Source organism: Engraulis encrasicolus, chromosome 7 (assembly GCF_034702125.1).
Source record: "Engraulis encrasicolus isolate BLACKSEA-1 chromosome 7, IST_EnEncr_1.0, whole genome shotgun sequence".
Taxonomy (NCBI): Eukaryota; Metazoa; Chordata; class Actinopteri; order Clupeiformes; family Engraulidae; genus Engraulis; species Engraulis encrasicolus.
The window spans coordinates 21533445-21547875 of NC_085863.1; the positions used below are offsets into that span (position 1 = coordinate 21533445).

The 14431-nt window shown below is 47.4% G+C and overlaps 1 protein-coding gene across 1 annotated transcript in view; it reads right to left on the reverse strand.

Annotated features, from left to right (window-relative positions):
- The window catches only part of arhgap20b (Rho GTPase activating protein 20b), a 77829-nt gene that overhangs the window by 61971 nt on the left and 1427 nt on the right, over positions 1-14431 (reverse strand). Inside the window, exon 2 of the mRNA XM_063202151.1 lies at positions 5088-5170. Within this exon, the coding sequence (XP_063058221.1) occupies positions 5088-5170 (83 nt within the window). The remainder of the gene's footprint in view (positions 1-5087; positions 5171-14431) is intronic.

The window sequence follows — 14431 nt, forward strand, 5'->3', positions numbered from 1 at the left end:
CTCACCGGCAGGAGGGGCCCAGCAGCGCCGACGGGGAGGCCTTGCCTCATCTCCCCCTGAAGCAGACGACAGCTCGCCGCCTGTTTCCTCCCCCTCTTCCTCACCGGCAGGAGGGGCCCGACAACGCCGACGGGGAGGCCTTGCCTCATCTCCCCCTGAAGCGGACGACAGCTCGCCGCCTGCTTCCACCCCCTCTTCCTCACCGGCAGGAGGGGCCCGACAACGCCGACGGGGAGGCCTTGCCTCATCTCCCCCTGAAGCAGACGACAGCTCACCGCCTGCTTCCACCCCCTCTTCCTCACCGGCAGGAGGGGCCCGACAGCGCCGACGGGGAGGCCTTGCCTCATCTCCCCCTGAAGCAGACGACAGCTCGCCGCCTGTTTCCTCCCCCTCTTCCTCACCGGCAGGAGGGGCCCGACAGCGCCGACGGGGAGGCCTTGCCTCATCTCCCCCCGAAGCAGACGACGGCTCGCCGCCTGCTACCTCCCCCTCTTCCTCACCAGCGCCAACCTACGGCAGCCTTCCCCCTTTGGATGTGGTGGTAGTCGGACGCACCTGCGTTGGGGACTTTTGCCACATACCGGTGACTGTGGAGGGGGTCCCCTGCACGGCCCTTGTAGACACCGGGTCCACAGTGACTCTGGTGAGGCCGGATGTGGTGCCCGACCATACTCCACTGGAACCCACCACTGTGCAGCTGCGCACGGTCACGGGTGGGTTGGCCCCAATGAAAGGCCGGGGCATGTTGACTCTGACCGTGGGAGGGAGGGTCATCCGTCATCCTGTGTGGGTGGCGAGTGTGCAGGACCCGTGCATACTGGGGTTGGACTTTTTGAAGACTACGGGCTGTCAGCTTGATCTGGGGGGGGGCACGCTGAGCTTCCGAGAGGGGCCCGCCCTCCAGTTGTCAGCCGTGTCGCCCTCAGCGTCGGGGCCCGTAGCCCTGGCCACCCGCGATGTTACCACCTCTGTGCCTCGGGTCGGTGTTCCTCCCCAACGCCCTCCAACCCCACTCCGGCACTCCGCTGCCCCCCTGCTGTCACCCCCTCAGGTGGCGGGGAGCCCCAGGTCATCTACACCCGGCGGGGTTGCCAGTGGGAGCTGTTCGTCCCCCGTTCCGCTTCCCCTGAGGGAAGAGGCCCAGCACTCTGCCCTGGTTGAGATATGGAGGGAGAACTGTGAGGGCTTGGACACCCAGCAACAGGAGCAGTTGTGGTTGCTCTTGTCCGAGTTCCAGGACAGCTTTGCGCAGGGTGAGAACGATGTGGGGCGAACTCCACTAGTAGAGCATGAGATCAACACTGGGGACGCTCGCCCTATAAAGTGCAGACCCCGTCGACTTCCGCTGGCACGCCAGGAGGCATGCGACCAGGAGGTCTGGAGAATGCTGCAGGCCGGCATCATTGAGCCTTCGGACAGTCCCTGGGCCTCACCCGTGGTAATGGTACCCAAAAAGAACGGTACGTGGCGCCTGTGTCCGGACTACAGACCCTTGAATGGGGTGACCAGGAAGGACTCGTACCCATTACCACGGGTGGACGAGTCTCTGGACTTGGTGTCTGGGTCATCCTGGTTCTCCTCTTTGGACCTCCGCTCCGGCTACCACCAGGTGCCCCTATCACCAGACGCGGTGCCGAAGTCAGCTTTCTGCACGGGTCGGGGCCTCTGGCAGTTCAAGGTCCTCAGCTTCGGTCTGTGCAATGCTCCAGCCACCTTTGCCCGACTCATGGACCGGGTACTGGCTGGCGTTCCCCGCCAGGAGTGCCTGGTCTATTTGGACGACATCTTGGTTCACGGCGGTTCGTTTGAAGCGGCGCTGGAGTCACTGCGTCGGGTGCTGGGAAGGATCCAAGGTGCTGGCTTGAAACTCCACCCTGACAAGTGTCACTTCATGCGGCGACAGGTGACTTTTCTAGGGCACCGTGTTGGGGGGGAGGGCGTCGGCACGTTGGAGGACAAGGTGGAATCTGTGAGCAGCTGGCCCGTCCCCACCTCGCCAGCGGACTTGAAAAGTTTCCTAGGCCTGGCATCCTATTACCGGAGGTTTGTGCGAGGGTTTGCTTCCATTGCGTCTCCCCTGTTCCAGCTGCTGCAAAAGGACCAGGTCTTTTCATGGACAGACAGTTGCCAGGAGGCTTTTGCTCAGCTGCGCCAGGCCCTGTGCGAGGCTCCAGTGCTGGCCCCGCCGAACCCCTCCCTGCCGTTTGTTCTGGACACTGATGCTAGCGGGGTGGGCGTCGGAGGAGTGCTGTCACAGCCAGGGCCGGATGGAGAGAAAGTCGTGGCATACTTCAGCCGCTCCTTCAACAAGGCTGAGCGACGCTACTGTGTCACCCGCCGTGAGCTCTTGGCAGTGGTGCTCTCCATACGCCACTTCCGTTACTACCTGTGCGGCCTGCCTTTCACCCTCCGAACTGATCACTCCGCTCTTCAATGGCTCATGTCGTTCAAGGAGCCAGAGGGGCAGGTTGCCAGGTGGTTGGAGGAGCTGCAGGCCTACGATTTTACTGTGGTGCACCGGGCCGGGGCACAACATGGTAACGCCGACGGTCTCTCTCGTCGCCCCTGTGCTGCCGAGGGGTGTCACTACTGTGAGCGCAGGGAGCAGCGTGAGCAGGAGTTATGCGAGCAGGAACACCAGCTGGCCGTGCGGCAGGCCAGCACCGTCACCTGCAGGGAGCTCCAGGCGGTGGACGCGCCGGAGTGGAGGCGACAGCAGGAACTGGACCCCGACGTGCTGCCGGTACTGCGGTGGGTGGAGGAGCAGCAGAGGCCGCCGTGGGAGGAGGTGGCCAGGCTCTCTTCAGCCACCAAGGGCCTCTGGGCCAAGTTTCCTGCCCTCCGTCTGCAGGACCACGTGCTGCAGAGGGCGTGGAAGGAGCCGGCCACGGGGGAAGAGATCTGGCAGGTGGTGGTCCCCAAGGGCCTGAAGACAGCGGTGTTGGAGGCGGTGCATGGGACTGCAGGATCGGGGCACTTCGGGGTGGGTAAGACCCTGCGCCGCCTTCGACGGGGGTACTACTGGGGCCAATTCCGCCGGGATGTGGAGGACCTCTGTCGACGCTGTGACCCATGCACGGCGAAGAAAGGCCCGACAGGTCAGTCCCATGCCCCTCTGCAGCAGCATCTTGTAGGGGCCCCCATGGAGAGGGTGGCCGTGGACGTGATGGGCCCCCTTCCCCGCACCGACAAAGGTAACACCTACATTCTGTCTGTCATCGACTACTTTACCAAGTGGCCTGAGGCATACGCCCTTCCCAATCAGGAGGCAGAGACTGTGGCTAATGCCCTAGTGCAGGGCATATTTAGTCGATTTGGCCTGCCTGACACCCTCCACAGCGACCAGGGAAGGAACTTCGAGTCCCGGGTGTTTTCGGCCATGTGCAGTCGCCTGGGCATCCACAAGACCCGTACCTCTCCGCTAAGGCCCCAGAGCGACGGCCTGGTGGAGAGACTCCACCGTACTCTTGGTCAGCAGCTGGCCATACTCACCTCTGAACATCAGCGAGACTGGGACGAACATTTGCCGTTGGTGCTCATGGCCTGCCGGTCAGCAGTTCAGGAGTCCACCGCCTGCACTCCCGCCCTTCTTATGCTGGGGAGGGAACTCCGTACACCGGCTGAGCTGGCGTTTGGCCGTCCGCCAGACGCCCCGGCCGCTCCCCCCAGCCCTGAGTATGCCAGCCAGCTTCAGGCTCGCCTCGAGTCGGGTCATGCATTCGCACGGGTGCAACAAGAGAATGCGGGCGCCCGGCAGAGGCGCAACTACGACATCAGGGCAAGAGGACGACATTTCCAGCCGGGGGAGCTGGTCTGGGTATACAACCCGCAGAGGAAAAAGGGCCGTTGCCCAAAGCTGGACAGCTCCTGGATGGGTCCCTGCCGAGTGCTGGAGAGGATGGGCGAGGTGGTGTACAGGGTTATGTTGCCGCCACGTGGCCGAAAGGTGGCGCTGCACAGAGACAGACTGGCCCCGTATCGTGGCAGCGCAGCCCCCCAGTTCCCTGGCCCGCCACTCTCGCCCGCCTGTCCCCCGCCACGTCCCGACCCCCCTGCTCACCCCTCACGGCCAAGACTCGTTCCGGGGAGCCCCAACCCCGCCCCAGGTGGGTCTGGACCACAGCCCCACTCCCCGGCCCCCAACGGTGGCGCGCAGTTTCCAGGGTCATCATCCCCAGTGTCCCACCCTAGCCCCTCAACCCCCCACTCCCTGCCAGGCTCTCCAGCAGGGCACACTAGCCCTGTTCACTCCCCGCCACCGCTGCCTCTTGAGTTGCCCCCCCCCTCAGGCTCCGGGATGCTCCCCAACTTGTCTCCTGCCTCTGCGGGAGTCACGCCCCCACCAGTGCCACCCTCCCCGGTGGCCCGCCCTCGCCGGGTGCGAAGACCTCCTCGGCGGTTGGCAGACTTTGTTTGTTCCCTCGGGGGCGAGGAACTTTGTGGTGGGGGGGTAGTGTAACGACCTATGGTAGATTTAATGTTAAGTGTGTTCTTGATTGCTGATGTGTTCTCGTGTTGTTTCTATGTGTTTCCCCTTTGCCTTGTACCCTGTCTCCAGTGTGTCTGTTGTTGATCTGTTGTTGTGGGATTCTGCGTTCTGGGGGGCGGGGGGCTAGGGGTTAGAATGTTGCGAGTTGAGAAGTTGCCGTTGTCAAGAGTTACAGGTTGAGTGTTTGGCTGCCTGTTTTTATGCGCCGTTGTTTTGGCGAGTGAATAAACCTCCCTGAGGAATACCACCCGTTCACCTCATTCTTCCAGCCATCGAAAACGCTACAATAGTTTCAATGTTAGTCGAGGGTGCAAACTGATAGTAAATCAACATCGACATCTGATGTTGTTTCAATGGTTTAGCGTCGGCAATGGAATGCTGATTCTACATCGATTCAATGTAAGCTTGCTATCTGGNGTACTTATTTTACCATGTACTAGTACGTGGACACATGCTCAGAACAGTTGAATTACGTAACACTGCTCACGATGCTATTACTGTGTCGTAAGCAGATATATGTTCAGGAGAGTGTTGAATTACAGTAACACTGCTAATTGGTACATAATGCTATTTCACAATGTAGTAAATGGCGACTGACCTGCTGTGAGCTTTGGGCTTGCTGAGGGCTCTGCTAATGACAGACTGGGCAGTCCGCCGTCTCTGAAGCATGGTCTTCATTTTCTGGAGGAGAGAAAGATGAGAAAAGAAGAAAACAGAGATTACTTCAATAGTAGGCTAAGGCAGTGTTTCCCAACCACTGTGCCGCCGTGAGAGATTGTCAGGTGTGCCGTGGAAAATTCTTGTTTTCAAAAAAAAAAGAAAAGAAAAGAAAAACGAATTCATTATTATCAGCAAATAATGCCTATACGTCATTATGTGTAGTGTCTGCTGTTGACTGGCGTCCTAATCATGTAATAATTCCTTATCACTAGGTGGCAGCAGGTAGCGAAGTGCATTGTAGTAGCTGTCAAATGAAGGCAAATGCCGTGGGCTCGAGTCAAAGAGAGTTATTTCATTTGGATTTAGGACTACTGGTACTTGTACGTGGGATGCAAAGGCACCGATTCCATTGTGTTTGGTATGTAAACGAAGAAACACCCTTCACAAAACATTTTTTATATTATATTATTTTGTTGGCCTGCGTAAGAAAACAAAGAACCAAGCAACATTTATGAGGGAAAAAAGGTAAACGAGAGAACCCTTAAAGCTAGCTACCACGTAGCTGAACTTAGCTAAATCAAAAAAGTCACACAGTGGCAGAGACGCTAATATTACCTGCCTGCAAAGCCATTTGCAAATGAAATGCTTGGACCTGAAGCGGTTAAATAAATAGCCAAAGTCCCTCTCTCAAATAACACAATTTCAAAACATTGATGACATGTCTGCTGACATCGAAAGTTTGGTTTTGGAAAAGATCCGTATCCGTGAGAAATTTGCGTTGCAACTTGACGAGGCTGATATTAACGGACATGCGCAACTCCTGGCCAATACTCATGAACGGCGTGACGTTTTCCATGTGCGTTATGCCCATTTGTGGGGGAAAACAGGCAATGCAAGTCAATTGATGGTGTTGGGTTTACTAAACGAAAGATAAGGACCTGTAGACAAGCGTTGTTCACGCGCAACATGCCGAAAACGTGTTGTGTTGCCAGCTGTTCAAATAATATAGCCAAACAGTCGTGACTGAAGCATGGAAAGTGTTCATTTAGGCTAGCCGATGTAGCATGTAAGTCAATGAGAGATTCTGTTTGTTTTCACCCACAAAGGGGCGTAACGCAAATTTAAGAGCAAAGTACCCGGATGGCCGTTCATGAGTATGTGCGTTTTGTGGATGGAGACGCAATCAGAGAAAACGTTCTATTTTGCAAGGCATTGAACAGAGATTGATAGGCCTATTAAACATGCATATTCATATTGTAACAGTGAAATCTTTTCTAAATATCATTGCTACTGTCAGAATAAGCATTATTTTCTGTATTCCTGCAAATTGAATGCTTTTGGACAGAATAACAATTTGTAAATAGTAGACCTAGGCCTACTTTGAAGTTTATAGCTTCCTTAAGAATTGGACATGTTAAGTGCACTTTTTATTTGAAAGAGGAAATTTAAAAGAGGTATAAAAGAAAAAAAGAGGGATAAAAATTGATTGCTATTCAAGACACTTTTATAAGAATGATTAGGCCTATATTGTTAGGCGGCTACTATAATTTGTTTTCATTATTTAATATTTTTTGGTTGGTGGTGTGCCGCGAGATTTTTTGAAGGGAAAAAGTGTGCCCTGGCTCAAAAAAGGTTGGGAAACACTGGGCTAAGGCTACTATTGACAGGGGAGATGTACAACGGTGTTACAGTGCAATCACATGAAGACATCATCTTCTAGGTCATGATACACGGGGCAACTTTTAGGGCAATGTTGCTGAGCAACATTGCTGGGTGATGGTGCAAAGAGTGTTTCCCATTGATATTCGGCAACATTGCTGATTTCTGAATGTCTTTGATCGCCTCTGGCAACTTTTTGTGAGAAGCCAATCAGAACGTGAGAAAAACGTCACATGACCTCCTGTGAGCTTCAGATCAAAAAATTCAAAACAACATGGCGGCCGTGAAGCGACAGAAAACGAGAGAGTCCTGGCATCTTTTTACATGGGTGAGTTACATGCTTCAAAACGGCGATTTCTGCAGTGGTTTTCAAAGTGGGGGCTGGGGACCCCTGGGGAACGGGGACGGGGACGGGGACCGGGGTCCGGGGTCCGGGAGCGGGTGCTGGGAGGGGGATGTTGGTAAGAAAAGTGTAGCACAACAAAGTCCATCTTTTAATTAACTGAATTACAGTTTTTGCCTATACTGCTTGCACACAATCTGCTAAATTTCGCTCATAGTCAGAACTCTACACACAAGCCAATTACTCTCAACACTTGGAGATAAACCCTTCACATATGTGCCAGCATGAAACTCTGCTATCAAAACCTAAACATTGCCATACAAACTCAACAACCTTTTGTCACAACCTCACTTTCATGTCAAAAGACACACATTAGCACCAAATGAGAAAACAAATTAGATCAATGTGAAAACAGTTGTCTACTTTATACAAAACACAGCAGTCTTTCTTTTTGTAACAGTCTTTTTAAACTCACAGAATGTACATCTTCACAAGACCCCAACATTCAATACTGTACATTACATACAGTTTTTGCCTACTGCTTGCACACAATTTGCAAAATTTGGCTCATAGAGTCAAAACTCTGCACACAAGCCAAACACTCTCAACACTTGGAGATAAACCCTGCACATATATGCCAACATGAAACTCTGCTATCAAAACCTTAACATTGCCAGGAAAACTCAACAATCTTTTGTCAAAACCTCACTTTCATGTCAAAAGACACACATTAGCACCAAATGAGAAAACAAATTAGATCAACGTGAAAACAGTTGTCTACTTTATACAAAACACAGCAGTCTTTCTTTTTGTACCAGTCTATTCAGACTCACAGAATGTAGGCCTACATCTTCACAAGACCCCAAAATTCAATACTGTACATTACACAACTGCACCTTACAGTACAGGACATTAAACTGAAGCAAAATATCTTACTGTAAACAGTGTGTATGTGAGCTTATGAACCATTTTTTTGTGTAGCCTATTACGTATATTCACACATTTTCAAACATCTAAATATGTCACTCCATATTCTACTCTTTAGTACCGTTGTGCTATTTGTTGTTTTGTTTGAGTGTAGGAAGGTGTGAATTTAGCAAAGTAGCCATCAAAATAAAACAAATAAATGCAAAATAAAATAAGTGCAATGTAATATAAAGAATGCAACTTTGTAACTGGCAGAATAGTGGTCAATTTTGAAAGCATGTGTTTTATTGTCGGTGCCTAAATCTTGTCATACATCCAGTGTGTTTTGTTTTTCTAGCGGATGTGTTTTCCCAATGATATGATGAGTGTTCATTTTTAAATGGAGTGTCTTATGAAGGAAAAAGTGTGCAGTGACCATGAGCAAGTGTGTAGCATAAAGCAAAACGTGTGTTGCTGAATTGCTGCAACAGTGTTAAGCAGAACTTTTGTTTAAGGTACGGCACACTGTGTTTAAGTTATGTTACCAATAACTTAACAATATGCTATTTTGGTCTAAGCATCAGCCTATAGTGTTCAAGCAGTAGGCAAATACTGTAACTGCACCTTAAAGTACAGGACATTAAACTGAAGCAAAATATATCTTACACAGTACATCACTCTCAACACAACAGTGTGTAGGTGAGCTTATGGACCATTTGTTTGTGTATTGAGTATATTCACAATTGTTCAAACATCTAAATATGATATAAATATGTGGTTGACGTCAACATGCTGTAATGAAAAACATAGTCAATATACTTTGTTTGTTTGGGTATGAGGTATTCTTACTGTAGCGAAGTACAATATATTTCCAGACACAATATGCAGCTGACATGCAGCCTCATGACGTCATCAAAATTATATGATTTTCAGTCAGTTTGCTCAAGTGCTTGCTTGCTTGTGTTCTGAAAATTACATTATTACTGTATGTGTATTTCTACAAACTATCATGTTCTACCTAGCATGTGATGATGAAGACAAACGGCTACTCCTGGCATCAGGCTAGGTTTGACAGAACGTAAGTCAGTCAATGCCATACTCCATATTCTACTTTTTTAGTACCATTGTGATGTTTGTTGTTTTGTTTGAGTGTAGGAAGGTGTGAATTTAGCAAAAAACAATCAAAGTAAAACAAATAAATGCAAAATAACAGAAGTGCAATGTAATATAAAGAATGCAACTTTGTAACTGGCAGAATAGTGGTTAATTTTGATAGCATGTGTTTTATTGTTGGTGCCTAAATCTTGTCATACATCCAGTGTGCTTTGTTTTAAAACGGATGTGTTTTCCCAATGATATGATGAGTGTTCATTTTTTAATGGAGTGTCTTAAGGAAAAAGTGTGCAGTGACCATGAGTAAGTGTGTAGCATAAAGCAAAATGTGTGTTGCTGAACTGCTACTACAGTGTTAAGCAGAACTTTTGCTTAAGGTATACGGACACACTGTGTTTAAGTTATGTTACCAACAACTTACCAATATGCTATTTTGGTCTAAGCATCATCCTATAGTGTTCAAGCAGTAGGCAAATACTGTATTAATGTAAACCAAGATAAACCAAGAATAAGCTAAACAATATTCTCAAGCTTAATAATTTGTTGCATTTCAGAACATTATTATATTTTTTTTAACTAAAGTCACATTATACTAGCTGAAAACTATTGATAATAAAAAGTACAAAAAACATTGATACAAAGTATTGACTGCCTGGTCCATTAGGCTACTTAATTTCTTTGGTTAGACACAATGGAATTGAATCAGCACTGAGAAACATCGACTTAGTCTTTATTCATTTGGACATCATAGGGTCTTCAGCCTGTGACATTTCAAGGGAACATCTGCTGACTTGCCAGCATCTACCAGCATTCCAATTTACAGATACATATATGATCACTGATGTATAGAAACAGTCGGTAACTATGGGAACGGCCATGAGATTACTTGTTTTCCCCCACGTTGGCTAATCAACATGCCAAATGACTGGCCGTGATTGGACCGCACGAGCATTCGGAGGGGAAAACAATGCAGTTTAATGGGCGGGCCAGAGGAGGCGACTGGGTGAATAGAAATATAAGCTTAGTGCAAACCTTGAACACGGATTTTCTGATGCAAAAATAATGGCAAAGCATCTTACTACAGAGACAGATTACATCTGTCTGGACAAACCTTGTCATGCACATCACACCATTAGAAGAATTATCTGTGTGTGTGTGTGTGTGTGTGTGTGTGTGTGTGTGTGTGTGTGTGTGTGTGTGTGTGTGTGTGTGTGTGTGTGTGTGTGTGTGTGTGTGTGTGTGTGTGTGTGTGTGTGTGAGAGAGAGAGCACTCAGTTCTGTTGTACACTGCCTAGTTAGCACTACACATGCAATCTATCTATCTATCTATCTATCTATCTATCTATCTATCTATCTATCTATCTATCTATCTATCTATCTATCTATCTATCTATCTATCTATCTATCTATCTATCTATCAAACTGATGAAAGGAAACAAGAGAGAGAGAGAGAGAGAGAGAGAGAGAGAGAGAGAGAGAGAGAGAGAGAGAGAGAGAAAGAGAGAGCGAGTTAGTTTACAATCTAACCAAAATTCCAAAGTCAACTGCTTCGCGTCTCATCCTTCACCCTGCCATTCTGTTTATTTCCTTTACGGCTATCTCAAACACATTACTAGTACGACATCTGGGAGTTTATACAGGGACAGAAGTGTTTTCCTCTGTAGTGCATGAGTTGAGTAAATTAAATCTCATTGTATTCAACCATAGCTGGCTCTGCATTGACAAGATACATAGATACATACATCATTTTACACACTGCCACAGCCAGGGTCGGACTGGTAATCTGGCAAATATGACATTTTCCTGCCGGGCATATACTGTATACTGTATGGCGGCCTTATGTCCCAGCCGGGACGAAGATGATAAGTAAGTAAGTATATACTGTATGGTATTTTCCTGGGACTGACCCCCAGTTTAGAGATTTTTTAAAACAAATATTACAAAAAAGAATAATCTTTGAGGAACATGTCTATATTCTTGTAAAATAGAAGTCTGAAGACTCTGAAGAAGATGCACACTGCGTCGAAACGTCAGTCTTTATGTTTGCACCACAATAAAATACTAAAAAGTATCTAAGTGCTCAAGTCATCCCTGGCCTAATCTTTTTGAAGTGGGCCAGTTTATTTTCCAATGTCTATACTCCTTGTTTCCCCAAATGGGTAGCTGCTTGTAGGTGCTTGATTACTTCTAGATACCCTTCACAATATTAATTTGAGCTGTGAGTCCATTTCTGAGCTGTGATGTTGAAATGAACTGTGATAACACTTAGGCCAGGTACACACTAGAGCGTGGCGTGGCGACAGAGAGTATCAGCCGAGTATCGGGCGGTGTGTTCTTCTCGGCATTTCACACTAACAGCGTCGGCGTGAACTGCCAGTCCTGTTCCTGTCAACATTCTGCTCGAGTTCTATTTTCCAAACACAGTGCGACATGGAGCCGTCTCCCGCGCCACTTCCGCCCGACTACCGAGTTGTCGGTATGCAAGGACAGATCTGTTTCCCTGTATTTTTGCTCCCTCCGGTAAACATTGGTCCCGCCCCTCTTTCCCATTCTGGTCTGAATGAAATAGGCCTTAAAGCAACACGAAGAATTTTCACACTTAAAGTAATGATTCTAGAACAAGATGAGATGCTTTAATTGAAATTAAAGTCCTCACACCAGGCTCCCGCTTCTTTTCATTTAATGTGAGGTTTCGGGCAGCATGGCCTTCATCAGACATCACATTAAAATAACTTAATTGCGGACTTTGCTGGTCCTGCATCCAGGATATTTTTTGAGACGGATGTGCATGTTTTTTTCTTTACTGACATTATGTAACAGCACACATGCATTTGTAAGAGCAGGAATTCCTCTCTGTAGTTCCACGTTTCCCCGTCCAAACTGCATGGAAACGAAGGGTGCATCACTATGGGGTGTCAGTACAAATATGTTGTGTCAATATTTCAGATAAAATTTATATGAATATAGATTAGAGCAGGGATGGGCAACTGGAGGCTCCTTAGTCAGTGTGGCCCTTACATAGATAAAACATGATCTTAAAAAATAATGAGTAGATTATTTTTAAACCACAACTGAGTTAATTAATTGTAATTATACTGTTGACCAATAGATAACACTCCTATTTGTTCCAAACAATAATAATCAGTGAGCAACCAAATGCACCTTAAACTCTTGCAGTCAGATCCGTGATCATGTGGCCCTCCGATGGTGGTGATAAAAAAAAAATAATGTGGCCCTCTTTATCATGAAAGTTGCCCATCCCTGGATTAGAGTATTAACACTGTGCAGAGTAACATTACTGCAGTGGGGTGAAAAGTGCAACATTCAGCTGGTGGCCAATGCAATTTCAGATCTACAGCACTTCTTGACATTTACCGAATATGGAGTTAACTTTGAAAAAATTACACTGAAGAGTTCATTATTTTAGCGGGATCGAATGTTGTGTGACACACAATTCGTTTCAACTGTTTAAAAGTTATAGGTAGGCTGGTATATTGCATAGTCACATGTTGGTTGAGTGATCAACTTGGCTTAGGAAGTGGTAAGTCTTCTAATAGATAGCCCACATGTCGCTTTTAGCTAAGTAAATGAGGATCCCAGCCTCTTCTATTAGATGATTTACCACTACATAACCTAGTTTAGTACTTAGCTAGGTTCTTGAAATTACTTCCCAGGGTTGTCCTGGGCTTGACAAACAACCCGCACATATTTAGCATGACCAGCCGTTCACACAGCCCCCCTGCTTTTCTACGATATTATGATAAGCTCAGTCCACTGTCTATTAGGGTTTTCTCACCTGGTCCCCTTTAAGTGAACCAAACTCAGTCCTCTTTAAGTGGACCAAAAAGCGAACCGACAACAAAAGGACTCAGTTCTGTTTTTGTTCATATTGTGAGTATATTACAAAAAGAACCGACTGATCTTTCTGGTCCTGCTCGGCTTTTAAGGTGTGTCACTCTTCTTTTTTATCACACCTGTTCCTCAAGAGCCCTCCTTAAGTGATTACACTTAGTGATAAAGGTAACTTGTCAGAACTCATAAGCGAACCGAACTGAGACCACATCAACCAAGGTCTCAGTACGGTTTGCTCCCTTGGGGTCTGGGTACGCTTTGGAGCGTTCACATATGCGGCAAAAATGCTGAGTCACTACTTTGAGTTCACTTAGGCGGCTGAAAGGGACCAGGTGTGAAAACGCTGTATATTTAGAATAGACCAATGGGATGCCTAATCTAAATTTAGGGCCGGTCTGTAAGGAAAAAAAACAAACAAACAACCCCCCCCCCCCACCCCACCCCACCCCACCGGACATACAACAAACCCCGAAATAAATGTTTTTCAAATAACCAATTCATCCTGTGAGCATGCAAAAAATGCCATTGCCATGTATGTCAGGGCCAGAAAATGACCTCGGTAAAGAATAAAAAGGGTGGCCTCTCCCGCCTCTCTCTCCTAGTCATTTCCTGACTCACTCTTCATTGTACTATAATAATAAATCAAACATTTAACCAATTAATTCTGTGAGCATGCAAAAAAATGACATTGCCATGTCAGGGCCATCCAATTTTCCATGATAGACACGGTCGGTGCAGTCCTTGGCCTCTGAGAAACAGTAGCTTGCTTGGGTGTCTGTTTTGGTCTCATCACATTCAATTGGAATACAAAGTGGCTTCATTTCTGGCTGCATTGAAACAATGCTTTCAAAATCACTTCAAGACTTAGTTTGCTTTGCTTTCATGCTCTGATATGTAACAGGATGAAAAGCACCTCGGCACACAATTTGACTACCTCTAATACCACTAAGACAATATGAGAGAGCAGAGGTAATACTGCTACCAAATACGCAGGACAACTGAAGACAGAACAATTTTCTGCCATACAAAGGCAAAGTGATGTAACTACATACACTATTTTGTCAAAATTGAGTTTAGAGTGAAAATGATCTTCATAACACCTCCTTTACCTTGTGACAAAGCCTTATGGTCCAGATGTGTCCTGTTTTAGAGATACTGCTACGCCAAATTTACAGTAACTACAATAGTCAATCTAATACCAATACGTTGAAGGCCAGTGTCTCAGTTTCAATGCACTTTGCCTTTGTGGAGCAGTATTGATTTTGCAACGGTCAGTTCAATCCACACATCGATGATGCAACCTCAAAGTATGTAACAACAAACTACAACTTTTTTCCAAAGAGAAGATTCTGAGGCACCCAAAGATTGTGGGTGTAGTACATCAAGGCCTGCAAAACACAAACTGCAAG